General features: G+C 47.8%; 1 protein-coding gene across 1 annotated transcript; it reads right to left on the bottom strand.

The window, feature by feature from the left end:
- Positions 1-642: 642 nt before the first annotated feature.
- LOC311112296 (trafficking protein particle complex subunit 10-like) lies at positions 643-18,942 on the bottom strand. The gene is made up of 23 exons (XM_084155349.1): positions 18,792-18,942; positions 17,905-17,986; positions 17,599-17,734; positions 15,920-16,116; positions 15,436-15,631; positions 15,231-15,342; positions 14,558-14,805; positions 11,598-11,744; positions 9,400-9,514; positions 8,994-9,070; positions 8,563-8,654; positions 8,144-8,284; positions 7,016-7,128; positions 6,038-6,594; positions 5,688-5,829; positions 5,392-5,550; positions 4,879-5,108; positions 4,538-4,638; positions 4,062-4,188; positions 3,801-3,971; positions 3,397-3,577; positions 3,109-3,303; positions 643-2,928 (listed from the first exon to the last, which is right to left on the bottom strand). Exons 1-23 carry the CDS (start codon positions 18,850-18,852, stop codon positions 2,684-2,686), a joined length of 3,825 nt encoding a protein of 1,274 aa, XP_084011475.1. The 5' UTR covers positions 18,853-18,942; the 3' UTR covers positions 643-2,683.
- Positions 18,943-22,088: the final 3,146 nt, after the last annotated feature.

Raw genomic sequence — 22,088 nt, 5'->3', positions numbered from 1 at the left:
ATTGTAAATTATATATATATATATATAAAAAAGTGATCTTGTACAATGTTGCAACTTGCGTAGGGCACAGCACACAATGGCTAATATAGCCCATTGTTTTACAGGGCTACTGTGGCAAGTTATGTAAAGCAGTTCAGTAAAGAAGTATTGGTGTATTGCGGTGTAAGTTAGGCCTACACCAATACTTTTTTGATGGACAGCTTTACATAACTTGCCACAATAGCCCTGTATCTGAGGATTTTTTCTATGTATAAGGATACTGAAAGTGTAAGACATGCTTATGTTCCAACCTTACATTGGATCCCTGTCAGATTCCCACCACCTAAGAGCCTCATGCTCACCTACAAGTTTCTCCAGGGCTTGCCCCCTCTGACCTGCTCTATGCACACACCCCCTCCTGCTGTCTCTGTTCCTCAGACTCTGGACTTCTCACCCTTCATATATAAAAGTTATGAGTTTGATAAAATTGCATGTGATTTTGTAGCAGTAAGGAAACACATCGAGGATCAGTCAATTGATACCGTACAGGCTTATAGTAGTCAAATCAGGTCGTGTAGGTGTTTCATTTGAGACAGCCCAAAAACCTTTGAGTTTCTCTTCGCACTAATACTTCACTGACCACCAAAACAGAGAACAGACACATTAAAACATAGGTATATTTATTTTCAAATGTATAATACATACATATGATTAGTTTAAATAATTAATCTGAATACAATCAGTGGTGCTGAACTCCAATGGAATAATTTACATCCACATTTAAAAATTTGATTTCAGTGACCCATGACTGTTGAAAGAAAAATAATCACCAGACAATTCCCAAAGTCATTATTTATTTGTGAGAGTGATTGATGCTTCCGTCCCTTCCAGCTATTTGCCGTTAAATAATATATAAAAATAATAATAAGACAAAAATAAATACAGCTAAGATGTGTACATAGACGAGCACTGATATCACTAGTCTTCATATATCATAGTTTCTTAATCGTTTTTCCAACCAGTTAGACACCCGAGGACACGTGGATGTTGCAAAGACAGGCCCATGTTGCTGTAGGTTCGGGCATGTACGTTTTGTACGTGGAGTCTGAGGGTTACGCTTTCATTAAGATGGCCAGACTGAGGGAACTAGCCTTCTGCCTTTGGTCCTGGCGGTGAGCACTACATTCTGTTTGTGAGATTCTGCTTGGTACAAGCCCAGAGGTGGAGGAATACAGGACATGAGTATAGCTGGGTGGGTGTGCTTAGGCCTCAGGCCCAAAGCCCTCATAGGCCTCAGGCCCAAAGCCCTCATAGGCCTCCAGTAGATACCTACCGACCGACCACCCGACCGACCAACCAACCAACCGACAGACACAGAGCAACAACCTGAACTTGCCTGGCAACAGTACAAAAATAGAGGTCAATGAACAAACATCGCATTTACACAAGCGAATTTCCCCTCCTTCTAAATTGTTGTTGTTTTTATTAAAGAATTGTGCCATGATAAAGTGCTGTTCCTGACACAGTTACCGTAGCAACAGCGAATGTCTGAGACAATAAAAAAGGTTGGACACCACATTTACTAAACATAGAATTTACCTGCTCAGCATTCAAGTAAACCACGAAGTCAGACAGAACAAATGATTGTAACACTTTGAACAGACGGTCACTTTCAGCCAAAAAGTATCTGAAAACAACCAAGTACAATTTCATCCCATTGTTCTCAGATTTCGCCAATACTTGAATAAGTCAATTTTGGTGAACCTTAAAACATAAACAAAAGAATAAGGCAAAAATAGGTCCTCTTCCAGAGCCAAAAGCATGTGTTCATTAGTACTCGGATTAAGTGCGCCTCACACCTGCTGGAAAACAAAAAGTATATTTTTCTCTAACATATTCCTTCGAGACAATTTGTTTTTGGTGCAGCCTTTGCACAGTCAGTCAGTACAGTGATTCCTCTGGAATAATATGTACTTATTGAACAGTTTGTACAGTGGCCAGAGGGTGGCGCTATGGCTATAGCAAAGGAAAGAGGATTCAGCAGGGTTTGGGGGCAAGGGGCTGGAAGTGAGTGAGGTGGAAAAGTGGGGTAGATATTGCTAACACACACACACACAGGATTAACTGGCCCCGCTCTTTCCCTTCATCCATCACAACTTGCCATGTCATGCACAGACAGTGACACACACGAACTAATACAAACACAACCACACACCGTTGCAACCCTGTCCAAACACACGTTAGTGTGTGCATGTGTGCCTCATACAGCAGGTTTTGTGTTGATGATCAGTGGAAACAGCAAGCAGATCACAGGTGTGTGGGGGGGTTCTAAGCAGAACAGTTCTGGGAACAGTTCTAAGCGGTTTACTGTGTCCACGGAGCAGGAACCAATAAGAGAGCTACAGGTACACCAAACCCTCTTCTCTGACAGTGGGGGGAGGGGTATTTTCATATGAGAATTCAATGAATGCTGAAAAAGATTGACAAGAAGATAAAAATACAGCAGATGGATCTCTCAGGCCAGAACAGGAGCAGGGAGGAGGGCCAGTGGCCGGCCAGCAATGAGTCCTGAGAGGAGAGCCAGTGTCAGTTCCCTGCCGCCAGGCCATCTCCCGGTTCCAGAACCACAGCCAGGAACCAAACCACAGAGGTCCAGGCGTGGTGGGAGCACGGCAGGGGGGGGGGCTGCAGTGGCCCACAGGGGTCATGTGACGTTAACCTCCATCACGTGGTCGTCAGTAACGGGCAGCACCAGCACCTGCCGCCCCTGGCTCCAATTGAACACCTGTCCCGGACTGAAGGGTTCCAGGCGGGGCATGGGCAGACCCCTCTGCTGCTCCCCGCTGCCCACCGAGTGGACACTGCCCCGGCTACGGATGCTGGCTGTGTCGCCCTGGTCGTCCAGGCCTTTGTCCAGCAGGGATATGTTGTCGTTCTCTAAGCAGCTGTCTGTGAGCGGCCAGAGAGAGAGGGAGATGAGCGTGAATGCATGTGACTGAGTGTGTGTGAGTGAGAGTACAACACGTGCTGTAATAATGCCTATGAGCAAATAATCTAAACTTGTTAAGTAATGGGAGACATGCCTACTGACTTAGCTTAAGTACCGTTCTGGAGCTGCGGGTTACATACCTGTGTCGGGCTGAATGGCTGGGACGGCACTGTGGGGCAGGTACTTGAACACTTTGATGTTGGGGAAGGGCAGGTGCCCGGCGAACAGGGGCATGACCTCCATCTGAACCCTGTGTGTGGCACTGGAAGCCACGGGCATGGACACCACCCCCGAGCTCTTGCCACACACCGCCCAGTTACTGCTGTTGTCCACCACTGCAGACAACACACACCAGAGTAGACAGGTAAATAACGGACATGGGCACACACACACACACACACACACACACACACCTTCCCGTGTCCTACCTTCATACATGAGCTTGGTGGTCCTCAGGCCCTCTATTTCTGTAGACTCCTCCTCCTCCCCTTCAGTCTCGCTGGGCTCCGCCTGCCGTGTGATGGACACCTCGAGGCCACAGAGGGCGCCGGTGCGACAGTGCTGGTCGCCGGACGGCGGCAAGATCTCGGCCTTCAAGCTGTAAAGGGTCTGGGGAGGAGGGTTGGCAGAGTCCACAGTTAGCAACATCGAGCGTAGTTTGAGCCCAGAACGGCGTTTGTTTGTGATGAGAACAGGGTTGTGTTAATTCGTTTTGCAACGGAAAACAAAAATATGCATTTTTTATTGGACCAAATCCCATCCTGTTTGAATGTGTTTTCTTCCACGTGGTCCCTAATGATGGGACCCAGAGGTGGGTCTTGAGTATACTCACAGAGACCCGGTCCAGCTGGAACTCGTAGCGATAGGGTTTGAAGGCTGTGCGTGTGTCCGAGGCGGAGACGGGCGCGAAGCTGGCGGAGAACACACACTGCAGGCACAGCGGCAGGTGTTTGGCCCACCGCATCTCCCACAGGCAGAACACCGACTGCTGACTGCACACCGGCTGAGGCAAAGAGGATCAGAACAGATGAGTGTGAGAGAGAGAGAGATGGAGTGTGTGTGTGTGTGTGTGTGTGTACGGTCAGCTACTCACCTGTTGTGTTTTAGCATTGAGTGAGAGTAGCTCCACGGAGGTTGTGGGCTGGCGCTCTGTGAGGACCGGGTCCGCCAGATGGAAGTTTGTGTCGGACACATTCTGGAGACACACCTGTATGTACTTCCTGTGTGACCAGTCAGGAGTCAGATCAATATTTCGATTCTCAACATCGCCATAGATTCCTTGACTGAGCAGACACTTCACTGAATAGACACTGAGGGCAACGTTTTATTTGCATTTAAAATCCTATAGAGGAGAAGGCATATTACCCAATGCAGGTTCCAAATACTACAATTGGAATTTGCATTGCGTGCATCACTCAGTAAATAATTGCCTCCTTATAACACACATTTTTAAGAAAATGTTCAAATTAAATCAAGCTGTATATTTCAAGTATTTTTTGCACACATCTGTGACTGTGCGTGACAAAAATGTCCCCCATACAGTAAAAGCAGATGGAGTGTGTCCCCTACCTTTTCCCAGCAGAGAGTATTGAGTGCTTGGCTTTGAAGGGGACATAGAAGGTTAGGGATATGTGCGTGGAGTAGATGGACCAAGGACAGTCGATGGAAACCTATGAAGAGAGAAAGAACACACACACGGCTGTAAACATCTGATAGGCATGGTCATGTTCATTAGGGCACACCGTAACAAAATGCTTTCAAACATTGAGGCGGAATATTCATTGGACAAATCCAGGTAGTCCCTCCGTTTCAGTCTGTTGTCTTCCGTTGGGTGCCTAATGAACATGACCCTAATAAATTATATAAAGGTGGTCCTGGGGCTAACTCTATAGGACAAGCGGTCTTCTAACCTTCTGGTCGATGTTGATCATGGCACTGTCTGAATGGCTGTGGCTCTTGGGCCGGTGGCGGACCTCGCCGTTGGTGAGACGCTCGCTGTCGGGCTTGAAGGGCGTGGAGGGGATGTGGCACAGCACCTCCAGCTGGAACTCCAGGGTGTGGTAGGGAGGGGTGGGGGGCAGGGAGATGCTGGTCACCTTCTCCGATGATTGGATGGAAAGACCACTCTCCCCCACGTGCTCTGAGGAGAGAAAATATAAAGGAAAAGAGTTAACACCAGATTTAGGGAAAGGCAGTAAGCATGGAAAGCTAAAGGTGTCTCCCCCTATGGACCCCGGAGGTCACTGATCTCTACGGTAACCATCAGACCTGCCTGGATTCAAATAGTATTTGTTTTCTTTCCAAAAAAAGGTAACCAAGTCATTGAGCTACACAAATTTGTTAATTTGTCATTTGGTTGAACAATCCCTTTAACCTCTCTGACTCTTGACCTCTGACCCAGAGTGGATGGAAGGAAGGCTGACCTCCCGTGCTGGACAGGATGGTAGCAGAGCAGCAGCTTGAGTGGAGGATGGGCATGGAGTCTGTGTTGCTAAGCTGCAGCGCGTCACCCTTCTTCACACTGTAGTGGCCCGTTGCTATGGTGAACTTCACCTTCTGGGGAATGCCTGCCAACAGGTTGTCTGGGGGGCAAACACAGATACACACAGTTATACACACAAAAAAAAAGGATCACTCGGTCCAACCATACGTCAGTAAGCAGCGATTAGCATCCATTGTCTGTGGCTAAAGAGGGGGACAGAAGGCCAGACAGACGGACCTGAGAGGGGCTCGATGGTGAGCTGAGGCTCCTGGGAGTAGACCTCGTACTGCACCACAGGGTAGATGTGAGACTGGACAAACTGGACTCTCCCCACGCTCCCGCACAGCTGACGCAATGTGTACGAGCCCGGCTCTCCGGTCTAGAGAGAGATGGAAGAGAAAAATAGTGATAAAGTGACACTTGACATCCAATCGACAGCATTCCCCATTCTGTTTTACTGGAGAGGAGGCAAGGAGAGAACAGATTTCTTTAGACAAATTGAAAATGAGCCATGGGGTGGACTTGAACTCGAAACATGACTGTTGATGAGGTTGTAGGAGAGGCAGAAAAAACGGCGCCAGTCGTACCGGGGCCGTGAAGAGAATGCTGTTGTCGCCGGGCTGCAGCGTTATGTCGCGCGCCCTCAGCATTTGGGCCCCGTCGTCCACGGCGACCGCTGCCGGGAGGGCCCCGGCGGTGGGCGTGTCCAGGGAGGCTGAGCTGTCGTGGCGCCGCAGCAGCAGATGCATATTCTTACACACCACCCCCGTGGAGTTGAGCGAGCTGTCCGACGGGCTGCGGTCCTGCATTTCGCAAAGCTCCAGGGCGGGGGGGAGCGTGGCGCCCATACCAGCCCCAGCAAGCAGGCTTCCCTGGGGGAACAGGATCACCCCGTCCCCCTGGCCTTGTGGTCCCTGGCCCGTCCTCCTCTGGGCACTGCCCGCCCGGCCTCTCGCCCCGCCCTGCTCCAGGCTGAAGTGGAGAGTGGCAGCCAGCTGCTCCACCTGCACGGCCACAGGCATCTGGCAGCGTAAGCGCAGCTCCAGCTGCAGGGCGGCACCCACGTGCACCACGGCGCCAGGCGGGCTGAACTGCATCTGGCGCAGCTGAGCGAATGCCACCATGCTCAGAGCCACAGTTTGGTCTGGGGAGACGAGAGGAGGAAGAAGGGGGATGAGAGAGGGAGGAGACAGAGGGCCTGGCATTACATGGCAACATTGTGAAGTCAGAGTTATGTTGGACTAGCCTGGGTGCCAGTCTTTCTGTTCTCTTGCCAACTCCTTATGGAATTGTCAGGCTTGACAATGACAATGGAGTAGGCAAAAGCACAAACAGATCTGGGGACCAGGCTAATGTTGGTCAGTCTTGGGAGAAAAACTAGTCACTATTTACATGTTTGACCAGTTTAGTTGGCAAGTCTCTCAGAAGTTGAGACAACCAGACAAGGATCCTTGGATTTTTTAAATTGTGCAATAAGAAGCTTTCACCTTTTCTACCTGCATCAATGAGAACGAACAACTGTTCCAGCCATGTCTCGAGTGTACGTGGTGTGTTTGCGTCCTCACCTGAGGGTGCTGGGGGCTGGCTGGCGAAGGTAAGGATCTCCTGGCAGAAGTGCTTCCTCTCCTCCTCTGTCAGGTTGGCATCGCCCGCCAGCAGGGCACTGGTCTGCAGGTAGCTGGCACAGTGAGTCAAGGAAACCTGAACTAGAAAATAGTCAAGCTACAGACACCTGGCTATTCCAATGCAATGGGAGAGTGAAGAAGAGCGATCCTTCAGAAAGGATTCCCTACCTAGCATGCAGATGGGATGGGGGTGAAACAGTAGCCTACCTTCCTTTGAGGTCATTATTCACTTAGCTACCCATGATGGAAATCTTTAGTCCACCCACTAATTTAATGGACGACCTCTCAAACAAATGATAGCACAGAAGGCTGGGTTGTGTTCAGTAGACACAAAATGCGGGAGAAAAAAAAGAACATTTCGAAACGGTATGAACCAGGGAGTTACCATATGTCCAATAGGAGTCCCAAGTTTTGGTTTTCCATTGAAAAACATTGTTACGGTTGGCCCTATTGAACATGACCCTGGCTCATATAGAATGTACACCAATGAAGACATTGGCCATGTTCGAGAGCATCAAAACCGTGATGTATCATGGGTAAATTGTGGCTGACTGACCTACAAATAACATTGAGTATTATTTATGATGCAAGGTGATTTGTAGTCAGTCTCGACTCGCCTTTAAAATCAGTTGCAATGTCGAACGCGCCCATTGAGACTGATTGACACTTGGTCGTATACACTAGGCACCAAATGGAAGAAAGCAGACTGAAACAGGGAGGGATACTTTTTTTGTTTCCCGTTGCAAAACATTTAGCTACGGTGTGCTATAATGAATATGACCCCGTTGTGAGGTGGTCAGTGTGTAGACTCTTTGTGCGTTCAAGACAACTGGGAACTCTGAAAAATACGAGGTCAAATCATGAGGTCAGTGATCTTCGTCAGAAAGTCGGAGGTCAGTGATTTTCAGGTCAGAAAGTCGGAGCTCAACTCGGGCCCGAGTTCCCGAGTTGGAATTCCGAGTTGGATGCCCATTCAAAACGATTTTTCCCAGTCCGAGCTCGTTTTGTCGGAAGTCGGAGATATCCGAGTTCCCAAATGGTTTTGAACGCAGCATTTGTGGAGGATACTCCTCAGTCTGCTGCAGGAGCTTCTGACACTCAGCCATCTGCTTCCTGGTATGAGTCACCTGCAGGCTCCACCCCTCTGCCACGTATGACCTCAGAGAGTCCTCCAGGAAGCCCTCTGCTCTCTCCGGGTCACCTTTCTTCCTACGCACACAAACCACACACAGTCAACACAGTTTTTGTTCATTTAGCACCAATCAATTAGAGCAACCCTAAACTCTTTCATTCATTAGTCATTCGCAAATTTAGCTGACTGGGGCTAGTCATTTTTCCAGCAACCTTCATCTTTATAACACTTACAATACATTTGTACTAATCTAATCTAAATGATTCCCTCACTGGATACACCATCCAGATATGGAGAGTGAGAGGCAGAGGGCAGAGAGAACAAAAAGGATAGAAAGAGAGAATGAAAGGCTTACATGTAAAACTCAGCGAGACTCTTCCCAACGAGCCGGGCTGAACGCTTCCTGCCTATGGCTCTGTACATCTCCATAGCAGCATGAGACAGCTCCTGAAAAGAGAGAGGGAGGGAGAAAGGGTAAGAGAGCAGGAGGGAGCGAGAGAGAGAGAGAGAGAGAGGGATGGGGAGAGGATCGTCCGAGGACAAAGACAGCATTCACTAAATAAGAATGTTTTAGCTCTGTGATGGCTTTCTGCCCCAGTGCCTACAGAGAGTGGGCCTGGAGGGCAATGGGGCCCAATGAACTAGATACCAAGACTATAAACAGAGGCACTCTGTCTAGGGAGTGTCACACGCACACACACAAAATTACAAAGCATAATCAAGGCTCTTATCAAGGACTAGTGTAACTGGCTACACCATTATCCACTAAATCGACATGGCACTTACCAGATAGTGTTTTTCAAATGCCTCCACAGACGATAAGGCCTCATTGAGTTTTTTGTAAGGGCTCTGCAGGCTGTTGACTGTAAGAGAGAACACAGGAGAGACACTTAGACTTTCTGTAAAGACCATTTCAGCTTTTTCCTTAGAGCAAACTTCCCAGACCTCACAATGATGTGTTTGTGTTGACAGTAAAAGTACAGCCTCAAACAGAGAGTCATCTGCACGACAGAGGGCTACGCGATTATCAAATAACACCATCCAACATTATCCAGTCTAATGCAATGCTCCGGTCCTACTACTTTATAACTAAGGGCCTATCGGGAGCGAACTGGTTCGATCCATGTCTCCAGCACGCCTGCCTAGTGCATTAGTGTTAGTGTGTGTGTGTGTGTGTGTGTGTGTGTAATACCGGTCTCTGGTCTCTCTTCCCCCAGGCCAGCCAGAAGGTCCACAGTGCGGTTTAGGTCCTCTGAGGTGGGGCCTTTCTTTGCCACCAGGCCACACAGGTAGCCCAGAGACTTGAGCTGGGAACAACAACAACACATGCATCACAACATAAATAGGGCCACAGTGACAAACTGGAACTGGAGTCTTATATGATGATCACCAGAAAGTGTGTTATCAGAGTTTCTTGACCAGGTAAAACTCCTTGAGCCAGTTTCGCGGACACAGATTAAGCCTAGTCTTGGACAAGAAGCACTTTCAACAATGATTCTCCAATGTGGTGCTCTGTAGCTCAATTGGTAGAGCATGGCGCTTGTAACGCCAGGGTAGTGGGTTCGTTCCCCGGGACCACCCATACGTAAAAATTTATGCGCACATGACTGTAAGTCGCTTTGGATAAAAGCGTCTGCTAAATGTCATATTATTATTATTTATTGAGCATGCTTTTGGATAAAACAGGCCACTTGTGACTTCAGATAGTAGTAGGTCCCCAGGGCAGGGGCTAACACAGTGCACCAGCAGTGATGTGTGTTAGGCAGATGTGCAGTAGGTACAGTGCATTCGGAAAGTATTCAGACCTTGACTTTTTCCACATTTTGTTACGTTACAGCCTTATTCTAAAATTGATTAAATATTTTTTCCCCCTCATCAATCTACATACAATACCCCATAATGACAAAGCTAAAACAGGTTTTTAGAAATTTTAGCAAATTCATATATATATATATATATTATTATTATTATTTATTTTTTATCCCTAATTTACATAAGCATTCAGACCCTTTGCTATGAAACTCGAAATTGAGCTCAGGTGCATCCTGTTTCCATTGATCAACCTAGGAAATGTTTCTACAACTTGATTGGAGTCCACCTGTGGTAAATTCAATTGATTGGACATAATTTGGAAAGGCACACACCTATCTATATAAGGTCCCACAGTTGACAGTGCATGTCAGATCAAAAACCCAGCCATGAGGTCGAAGGAATTGTCCGTAGAGCTCCGAGACAGGATTGTGTCGAGGCACAGATCTGGGAAAGGGTACCAAAAATGTTTTGCAGCATTGAAGGTCCCCAAGAACACAGTGACCGCCATCATTCTTAAATGGAAGAAGTTTGGAACCACCAAGACTCTTCCTAGAGCTGGCCGCCCGGCCAAACTGAGCAATCGGAGGAGAAGGGCCTTGGTCAGGGAGGTGACCAAGAACCCGATGGTCACTCTGACAGAGCTCCTGAGTTCTTCTGTGGAGATGGGAGAACCTTCCAGAAGGACAACTATCTCTGCAGCACTCCACCAATCAGGCCTTTATGGTAGAATGGCCAGACGGAAGCCACTCCTCAGTAAAAAGGCACATGAAAGCCCGCTTGGAGTTTGGCAAAAGGCACCTAAAGACTCTCAGATCATGAGAAACCAGATTCTTTGGACTGATGAAACCAAGATTGAACTCTTTGGCCTGAATGCCATGCGTCATGTCTGGAGGAAACCTGGCACCATCCCTACGATGAAGCATGGGGGTGGCAGCATCATGCTGTGGGGATGTTTTTCAGCAGCAGGGACTGGGAGACTAGTCAGGATCGAGGGAAAGATGAATGGAGCAAAGTACAGAGAGATACTCGATGAAAACTCAGGACCTCAGACTGGGGCGAAGGTTCACCTTCCAACAAGACAACGACCCTAAGCACACAGCCAGGAGTGGCTTCGGGACAAGTCTCTGAATGTCCTTGAGTGGTACAGCCAGAGCCCGGACTTAAACCCGATCGAACATCTCTGGAGAGACCTGAAAATAGCTGTGCAGCGAAGCTCCCCATCCAACCTGAGAGAGCTTGAGAGGATCTGCAGAGAAGAATGTGAGAAACAAATACAGGTGTGCCAAGCTTGTAGCGTCATACCCAAGAAGACTCGATGCTGTTATCTCTGCCAAAGGTATTCAACAAAGTACTGAGTAAAGGGTCTGAATACTTATGTAAATGTGATATTTCCCAAAAAAAAAATTATACATTTGCTAAAATGTTTAAAAACCTGTTTTTGCTTTGTCATTATGGGGTATTGTGTGTAGATTGACAATTTAATCAATTTTAGAATAAGGCTGTAACGTAACAAAATGTGGAAAAAGTCAAGGGGTCTGAATACTTTCCGAATGCACTGTATGTAGGTAGGTAGGGTACCTTCTCGGTGGCGTAGGTCCACAGGCCGACAGTGTGGGAGCAGTTGGCCTCCAGCTGGGCACGGTCGCAGCAGCCCTCGATCCTGTGCAGCACTTCCAGACAGCTGAGAAACACCCAGCAGTCCAACGCCCCCTGGACCACAGACACCTACACACAGAATGAGGATCTCTAGATTTACATTTTATATACTTTTTTGAATCCACAAATCAAATGTCACACCATGGACACCAGAAGCACCTTATCCACCCCCGCCACACACACAGACACACACAGCTCATGCACAAACCAAAGCCAATATATCCCACCAAATTTGACGTTTCCAACCAATAGAGGAAGCCAAACTCTTTTGGCGGGAGGCAACAGAGTTATACAATGGTAGCAGAAACACTGGAGTGTGTGTGGCCAGATTCAAAGTGTTTGAGGGGATCAGTTTGAGCAAGATGAGGTGCACTGCAGAATAGTTCATCTTCATCACATGCAACTCCCCTCCATGTCTCCGACCACTACTTTGTATCCTTTTCTCTCTCGCTCTCCTCCAACACTACTCACTCTGCCCCTACTCAGATGGTAATGCGCTGTCGCAACCTTCACTGTCTCTCTCCCGCTAGTCTCTCCTCTTCCATCCTATCATCTCTTCCCTCTGCTCAATCCTTCTCCCTCCAATCTCCTGATTCTGCCTCCTCAACCCTCCTCTCCTCCCTTTCTGCATCCTTTGACTCTCTATGTCCCCTATCCTCCCGGCTCGGTCCTCCCCTCCTGCTCCGTGGCTTGATGACTCATTGCGAGCTCACAGAACAGGGCTCCGGGCAGCCGAGCGGAAATGGAGGAAAACTAGACCTTGCATCTTTTCACTCCCTCCTCTCTACATTTTCTTCATCTGTTTCTGCTGCTAAAGCCACTTTCTACCACTCTAAATTCCAAGCATCTGCCTCTAACCCTAGGAAGCTCTTTGCCACCTTCTCCTCCCAGCTGAATCCTACTCCCCCTCCCCCCCCCCCTTCTCCCTCTCTGTGGATGACTTCGTCAACCATTTTGAAAAGAAGGTTGACGACATCCGATCCTCGTTTGTTAAGTCAAATGACACTGCTGGTCCTGCTCACACTGCCCTACCCTATGCTTTGACTTCTTTCTCCCCTCTCTCTCCAGATAAAATCTTGTGACTTGTGACGGCCGGCCGCCCAACAACCTGCCCGCTTGACCCTATCCCCTCCTCTCTTCTCCAGACCATCTCCGGTGACCTTCTCCCTTACCTCACCCCGCTCATCAACTCATCCTTGACCGCTGGCTATGTCCCTTCCGTCTTCAAGAGAGCGAGAGTTGCACCCCTTCTCAAAAAACCTACACTCGATCCCTCCGATGTCAACAACTACAGACCAGTATCCCTTCTTTCTTTTCTCTCCAAAACTATTGAGCGTGCCGTCTTTAGCCAACTCTCTTGCTATCTCTCTCAGAATGACCTTCTTGATCCAAACCAGTCAGGTTTCAAGACTGGTCATTCAACTGAGACTGCTCTTCTCTGTGTCACGGAGGCTCTCCGCACTGCTAAAGCTAACTCTCTCTCCTCTGCTTTTGTCCTTCTAGACCCGTCTGCTGCCTTTGATACTGTGAACCATCAGATCCTCCTCTCCAACCTCTCCGAGCTGGGCATCTCCGGCGCGGCTCACTCTTGGATTGCGTCCTACCTGACCGGTCGCTCCTACCAAGTGGCGGGGCGAGAATCTGTCTCCGCACCACGTGCTCTGACCACTGGTGTCCCCCAGGGCTCAGTTCTAGGCCCTCTCCTATTCTCTCTATACACCAAGTCACTTGGCTCTGTCATATCCTCACATGGCCTCTCCTATCATTGCTACGCAGACGACACACAACTAATCTTCTCCTTTCCACCTTCTGATAACCAGGTGGCGAATCGCATCTCTGCATGTCTGGCAGACATATCAGTGTGGATGACAGATCACCACCTCAAGCTGAACCTCGGCAAGACGGAGCTGCTCTTCCTCCCGGGGAAGGACTTTCCGTTCTATGATCTAGCCATCACGGTTGACAACTCCGTTGTGTCCTCCTCCCAGAGTGCGAAGAGCCTTGGCGTGACCCTGGACAACACCCTGTCGTTCTCCGCTAACATCAAGGCAGTGACCCAATCCTGTAGGTTCATGCTCTACAACATTCGGAGAGTACGACCCTGCCTTACACAGGAAGCGGCACAGGTCATAATCCAGGCACTTGTCATCTCCCGTCTGGATTACTGCAACTCGCTGTTGGCTGGGCTCCCTGCCTGTGCCATTAAACCCCTACAACTCATCCAGAATGCCGCAGCCCGTCTGGTGTTCAACCTTCCCAAGTTCTCTCACGTCACCCCGCTCCTCTGCACACTCCACTGGCTTCCAGTTGAAGCTTGCATCTGCTACAAGACCATGATGCTTGCCTACGGAGCTGTGAGGGGAACGGCACCTCCGTACCTTCAGGTTCTGATCAGTCCCTACACCCAAACGAGGGCATTGCGTTCATCCACCTCTGCCCTGCTGGCCCCCCTACCTCTGCGGAAGCACAGTTTCCGCTCAGCCCAGTCAAAACTGTTCGCTGCTCTGGCACCCCAATGGTGGAACAAGCTCCCTCACGACGCCAGGACAGCGGAGTCACTCACCACCTTCCGGAGACACTTGAAACCCCACCTCTTTAAGGAATACCTGGGATAGGATAAAGTAATCCTTCTACCCTGCTTTACCCCACCCCCCCAAAAATAAAATAATAATAATAATAAAAATAAAACATATTGTAAAGTGGTTATCCCACTGGCTATAAGGTGAATGCACCAATTTGTAAGTCGCTCTGGATAAGAGCGTCTGCTAAATGACGTAAATGTAATGTAAAATAATGAGTAGTAATTTAGGATCGAAGGTGATTCGTATGTCAGCGGTTCGGCCCAGTCTGACTGCAATACAGTACTCAAAAACACACTATACCTCAAGCAGGCGCAGCTCCTGTACACAATTGTGCAGCAGCTCCAGGGCTCGCTGGGTGACCTCCCAAGGCCTCTGGAGGAAGATGAGCAGGGTGCACTGGCGGGAGAACAGGTAGCTGCGCAGGTCCAGCAGGCTGGCCTCGCCGCACTGGATCAGCTCGCGCTTCTCCATGTCGATGGGCCTTCGCAGGAGCAGCCCGTTCCAGCGCTTCACCGGGGCACAGAACGAGCCCAGCCAGTTGGCCCCGTCTGAAAGACACAGACGTAGACACAACAAAAACAGACCCAACAGATAGACGCAACAGACATTGACACAACAGACGCAGACATACAAAGACACAACATAGAAAAATACAACAGACATGGACACAATAATAAGATATTGCCCTCAGTAGTACAGTACACATACACACAAATAGGTCTGTAGTAAAAGGTAGGCAGGTCTCTACGCTGACCTTTTTTACAAGGAGCACGTGTGCACCTAAGTTGAAAAATGTAGGAGCACACAAAGACATTTTGGAGCACAACGAAACATTTTTGGGGTAATAAAGCTGGAATCCTTAATTTTTTACATTTACAATTCCAGGTCACACAGCAAAATATTTAGGCGCATATGCAAGTAAAATGGTCACACTGCAGAGCCATGGTAACGGTAGTAAACAATGCCGCTGTACCTCCAGCCCCAAAGTTGAGGACATACTGAGTGAAGAGAGCATCCAGCTCGTCATACTGGACCAGGGCATCCTCAAATTGCTGCAGCATCTCAAACACAAAGGCCAACTCCTCCTGCATAACACACACACCCATTGGTTAAATAGGTTACAACTGCATCCCCTGTAGTAGAGCATGGATGATTGACAGGTGGTGGGAGTGACCCACCTGCACCATGAAGTAGTCGCAGAAGCTCCAGCCGGGCTCAGTGCGTTTCTCGCGGAGTGTGCGCATGTCATCCTCGAAGCGGCCCAGGTTCTTGGTGAAGGACAAGAGCAGCAGGGTGCGCAGCTTGGTCAGGAAGGAGCTCCACGACTCCTGGGAGCGAGACGACTCCTTCAGAGGGTCCGACAGAACCACACACCTGAACCATGGGGAGGGGAGAGAGAAAGAGAGAGTAAGGGGGAGGTGGTGTTAGAGAGAAAAGGGTTCTGAGGTGAAATTGTAGAGCGACACTCCTGCAGGCTTTTGCTCCAACCCTCATCTAGCACATCTGATTCTACTAAATTAGTTGCCCAGGTCCTTGATAAGATGAATCCGGTGTGTTACACAACAGGACTGGATCAAAAGACTGCATGCCCAGGGTCCCTTGGTAGAAAAAAATAGCTCCAATTCTGTTATAACAAGACATAAGAGAGGTGATGTTGCTGACCTGTCGCTCTGCTTGTTGCAGAAGTCGTTGCGGATCTTGTCCACGATGGAGGTGCGCGGCAGGATGTTGGTTTTGTTCTTCTTCTTGGCTTCGCTCTCCACCACCACGATGAGCCAGTCCACCGAGCCGTGCAGCCGCAGGGTGCTCTGCCACCGCAGCATGTCATCCTTCACCGACACCTTGTACATCTCTGTGTCCTGAGACACACACACACACACACTGAGTATACAAAACATTAAAAACACCTGCTCTTTCCATGACAGACTTACCAGGTGAAAGCTATGATCCCTTATTGATGTCACTTGTTAAATCCACTTCAATCAGTGTAGATAGGGGAGGAGGCAGTTTAAAGAACGATTTTTAAGCCTTGAGACATGGATTGTGTGCCATTCAGAGGGTGAATGGGCAAGACAAATGATTTAAGTGCCTTTGAACGGGGTATGCTAGTAGGTGCCAGGCGCACCGGTTTGTGTCAAGAACTGCAACGCTGCTGGGTTTCAAGCTCAACAATTTCCTGTGTGTATCAAAAATGGTCCACCACCCAAAGGACATCCAGCCAACTTGACACAACTGTGGGAAGCATTGGAGTCAACATGGGCCAGCATCCCTGTGGAACGCTTTCGACACCTTGTAGAGTCCATGCTAAGGATGCACATTACAGTCAATTTTGCTGCTGACTAACTGACCCTCATTAACCGGTCAACAAACGGTTAAATTTTTTCCAAACACTAAAATGACGTGACCAACAGAAAACACTATCGGAGATCTGTATGTATTGACGAGATGCTTATGTTTCCGCCCTAACAATGGGAGTCATGCCAAGGCGGGAAGGCAGGCAACAAGTTTAGGCCCAAAATAAACCCATAGAAACGCGTTGGACTTATTTTGGACAGATTTTGACGAGTCCATGCATACAAGGACTGGACATTTTTTATTAAGAGCTTAATGGAAACATGCAACAATACCAAGCCTACGTCTTACAGTCAAAAGGCTATAGCCTATTATTGAACCTGCAACTCCTGTAATGAAGCAGCTAATAACACGTCATTTTCAAATATTTGCCAAAATGCAATTAGCTGAAAACACAGTTCTAAACAGCGCACCTAATGTTCCATATGTGTCAGAAACTTAGAAAGAGGGGGATTCTAATAGCAACTACTATGATGGATTGCTATATGACTAAGATTGTGCCTTTGGCTTATGGACAACGAAAGAAAGTTGATATGAAAACCAATAGAACATGAGAGAAATGCTGGTTAATGACATGAGGAATTATTTATAAAATAATTGCCTGCACGTTTCTATGGATGGAAACGTGCAGGCAAAGGTAAGACATGCCTCATTATTTGAAGTAAAACGTTCAGGTTTCAAACAATTATACTGCCTCAAGTTCACACTGCAAAGTGGTGGGTGACACGCTGATAGTCAATGGTAGGCAGGCTATAGCCTATGCATCCGAATGGCGAATGAGAGGCGCGCTTTACGTGTTGAGATTTAGAAATAAAAATAGCATTAACACCCATATGAGACGAACACACACACACACACACACCCATTAGGGCTATTGGAGTTTTTTCTTGTGAATCATAATACAGTGTTGAATGTTATGATACCAACAACAACGCCGGTCTGTCCAATATGTTCCTACCACATCAAATAGTGACTGTCTGACTACTCACACAACAGTCTGTCCAGTATATGTGTAGGAAGGGGAAGGTGAGCAGGGCTCTGTTTCCATCCTTGGGAAGCAGCTCCTCTTTGAACTGAACAAAGTTGGCCTCGAGGTGAATCATCTTTGGTGCGCGTCCGTAGGACCTTCAGACGAGGAGACATTGGCATTGAAAACAAAGGAACTTAAAACACAGTCAGCCACACACACTCAAACACGTACACTCACACATACACAAACGTTGCACAAACCCCACAGTTGCGCATGGGTGCACACACACATCTGATAGCAAAGTGCAAACATCCCAATAGCTCACCTCCTCCACTCCATGGGCTCCCTGGGTAACTGCTGTGCCAGAGAGGTGTAGAGGGAAGTGAACAGGCTCTGGTCGCCAGCACCTATGTGTTGGGGTTGAGAGACAGAGTAGTGAAGAAGAGAGAGAGTAAGGGAGAGAGAGCAGATAGGCAAAATAGTTCAACCACTCTGCGCCTCCAACCAGCATCTTATTCCATCTTCAGGGATCAATGAGATCTGTGACTCATTTGTTTCGTTCCATTTTATTAGCTAGCTAGCTATATCTCACTGCACACCTTAGGCTACATCACCCATAGCAACAGTCAGGGTTTGCAACAGAGGCAACATAACAGCACTATTTTGTATTTTTGTTTTGAGATCATAGCGAACTACACTAGTTAGCTAGAGATGTTCTTGAAAGAGTGTCCTGTCAGGGTCTTGTCTAGCACTTGTCATTGATACATTGACAGTCCTTGAACAGTCAGCGCATAGTGTACTACTTGTAGCTCCTCTCATCCAGGCCTCGTTTGATTAGTAGCTTGTTAACTAGCTAGCTAAAACAGCACGAGCCGACTATGTAAAAGAAGACAGCGAGGGGATGCCGAAATGCTGCATGAGGAATAGGCTATTTTGTTGGCTAGTTAGCTACGAAGTGTAGCCTAGCAAGCTATGTTCTTGTAAAAATCGCCAATGTAGGACTTCCGCACTTCTGAAACAATCTTTAAAAACTGAATACAGCAGCTAGCTACCATGCCGGTTAGACAAAATAGATTAACTGCAGCGGCCACTGTATTGGTTGAGATGTCACTCAGATTCACACAACACAGCAACCACTGAGGTATAGCTAGCTACAGTAGCTAGCTAGCCAAGCAAGCTAACGTTAACGAGACAACTCAAAGGTTAACTAACATGTCACAATCGGCTTGTTTTCCATAGTGTAGATTATTGGCTTTTCTTCATGGGCCTCCATGGATTCCGAGAGTCAACATTAGTCCGCCATTTCAAAGTGAACAATATCACTAGTGTTGTTATCAGAGCTGTACATTTCTGCTTGGATCGAATTAGGGCCTTTTTCCTATTCATTTCCTGTATGTCCCTGACACGATGACGATATCCGGCATGGAGTCAACGAGAATAATGCCACGTTCAAACAACTGGGAACTCGCATTTCGGAAATCTCCGACTACAGTGCATTCAAGACAGCTGTGAACTTGTGAAAAAAACTAACTCCGACAGGCAAAATCGTTTTGAACGGTCATCCAACTCGGAATTCCAAGTTGGAAACTCGGGCATCCTTCTAGAATTCCGACTTTCCGACCTGATGATCACTGACTTCATGATTTGACCTCATTTTTTCACGAGTTCCCAGTTGTCGTAAAAGCACCATAACAATTGTGTATGAATGTGTGCCTGTGTGTATGTGTTATGTTTGCCTGTGTGTGTGTGTGTGTGTGTGTTGGAGTGTCAGTGTAAGTATGTGTGAGTGTGTAAGTCCAGTATGTGTGCATAGTCAAAACGACTTAGTGCAAAAAGGGTCAATGCAGATAGTCCGGGTAGCTATTTAGTTAACTATACTGAACAAAAATATAAACGCAACATGCAACAATTTCTAAGATTTTACTGAGTTACAGTTCATATAAGGAATCAGTCAATTGAAATAAATTCATTATGCCTTAATCTATGGATTTCACATTACTGGGAATACAGATATGCATCTGTTGGTCACAAATACCTGGAAAAAAAATGGGCCTCACAATGGGCCTCAGGATCTCGTCACGGCATTCCAATTGCCATCCATAAAATGCAGTTGTGTTCATTGTCTGTAGCTTATGCCTGCCTATGGGCAGGCATGAGCTACAGACAACGAACACAACTGCATACCATAACCCCACCGCCACCATGGGGCACTCTGTTCACAACGTTGACATTAGCAAACCCCTCATCCACACAACGCCATACACGTAGTCTGCGGTTGTGAGGCCAGTTGAACGTACTGCCAAATTCTCTAAAACGACGTTGGAGGTGGCCTATGGTAGAGAAATTAACATTTCATTCTCTGGCAACAGCTCTGGTGGAAATTCCTGCAGTCAGCATGCCAATTGCATGCTCCCTCAAAACTTGAGACATCTGTGGCTTTGTGTTGTGTGACAAAACTGCACATTTTAGAGTGGCCTTTTATTGTCCCCAGCGCAAGGTGCACCTGTGTAATGATCATGCTGTTTAATCAGCTTCTTGATATTCCACACCTGTCAGGTGGATGGATTATCTTGGCAAATAATAAATGCTCACTAACAGGGATGTAAACACATTTGTGCGTTTGGAACATTTCTGGGATCTTATATTTCAGCTCATGAAACATGGGACCAACACTTTACATGTTGCGTTTATATTTTTGTTCAGTGTATTTAGCAATCTTATTACTTGGGGGTAGAAGCTGTCCAATATTTACACGTGTTTTGGGGAAGGTAAGATTGGGGGCAAGTGTTTAAATTGTGCAGTATTTAGCAAAAATAATAAGAGTCTGGTAGCAGCAGTTGTGATGTGTGTGTGTAGCATGAATGTAGATGTGTGTGTGTGTTTGTGTGTGTGGATGAGTGTATATCTGTGTGGGTGTGTGTGTCAGTGAGTGTGTGCATGTGTGCTAAGGTGCGGAGAGTCAGTGCAGGTGGTCAGTCCAGTTCAAGTGTTAAGCAATCTGATGGCTTGTAGATAGCAATGGTCTCTAAGCCTTTTGTTATCAGACCTCATGTTCCGATACCATCTGCCCCGATGGTAAGGGAGTGAACATCTCGTAGCTGGGGTGTGTGGGTTCCTTGATGATACTGCTGGCCTTTCTCAATATACAGTCCTTGATGACTGGGAGCACAGCCTCAGTGATGTACTGGGCCGTCTTCACCACACACTGGAGGGCATGCTGAATTTCTTCAGCCACCATAGAAAGTAGAGACACTGTTGCGCCATCTTGACAAAAGTGGTAGTGTTGATGGTCCATGTCAAGTCCTCTGTGATGTGGACACAGATGAACTTAAAACTGCATCTTTCTACTGCAGTCCCAATGATGTGGATCAGAGCATGTTCCCTCTGCTTCCTGAAGTCAACAATCAACTCCTTTGTTTTGCTGATGTTGAGGGAGAGGTTGTTGTCCTGGCACCACAATGCCAGTTCACTTACCTCCTCCCTATAGGCTGACTCATCATTGTTGGTTATCAGGGCTACAACCGTGGTGTCGTCAGGAAACTTGACAATGGAGTTGGTGTCGTGCAAAGCCATGCAGTCGTGGGTGAACATGGAGTACAGCAGAGGCCTGAGGACACACCCCTGGGGGGCACCTGTGTTAAGAGTCAGTGTGGAGGAGGTGTTGTTGCCAATCCTCACAGCCTGTGGTCTACCCGTCAGGAATTCCAGGATCCAGTTGCAGAGGGTGGTGTCCAGACCCAGGGGTCTGAGCTTGGTGTTGAGCTTGGAGGGAACAATAGTGTTCAATGCTAAACTGTAGTTAATGAACAGCATTCTCACGTGTTCCCTTGTCCAGGTGTGTTAGGGCCTTGTGAATAGTGATGGAAATGGCATCTTCTGTGGATCTGTTGGAGCGGAAGGCAAATTGGTGTGGGTCCAGTGTGCCTGGTATGCTGGCCTTGATGTGGGCCATGACCAGTATCTCGAAGCACTTCATGATGACCACGGTGAGTATGACGGGGCGATAGTCATTTGGGCATGTCACCTTGTTTTTGTTGGGCATTGGGATGATTGTGGTCTCCTTGAAGCAGGTGGGGACTACGGCTTGGGACAGGGACAGGTTGAAGATGTCAGAGAAGACACCAGCCAGCTGGTCAGCACACACTCTGAGGACGCAGCCAGGGATGCCATCTGGGCTTGGGCTGGCGGCTTTGTGAGTGTTCACTCTTTTGAGAGTTTTTCCTCACATCAGTCTCAGAGCGTGAAAGTACCTGGTCATCCGGAGTAGCGAGAGTCTTCCTGGATGGCTCGGTATTGTTTGCCTCGAAGCGAGCAAAGAATGTGTTAAACTCGTCTGGGAGGGAGGCTTCAGTGGGAACCACACAGCTGGATTTGCCTTTGTAGTCTGTGACAGTCTGTAGTCTTTGCCACGTGTCTCGAGTCTGAGTTGTCAAACATCAATTCAAGTTTGAGTTTGTATTGTCTTTTTGTGCCCCTAATGGATTTGCAGCGCTCTTACCTGCTTGCCTT

This window comes from Coregonus lavaretus, assembly GCF_964263955.1.
Source record: "Coregonus lavaretus genome assembly, chromosome: 38".
NCBI classification, from domain to species: domain Eukaryota; kingdom Metazoa; phylum Chordata; class Actinopteri; order Salmoniformes; family Salmonidae; genus Coregonus; species Coregonus lavaretus.
The sequence above is the reverse complement of the archived record's forward strand: the minus strand, read 5'-3'. Positions and strand labels throughout refer to the sequence as shown.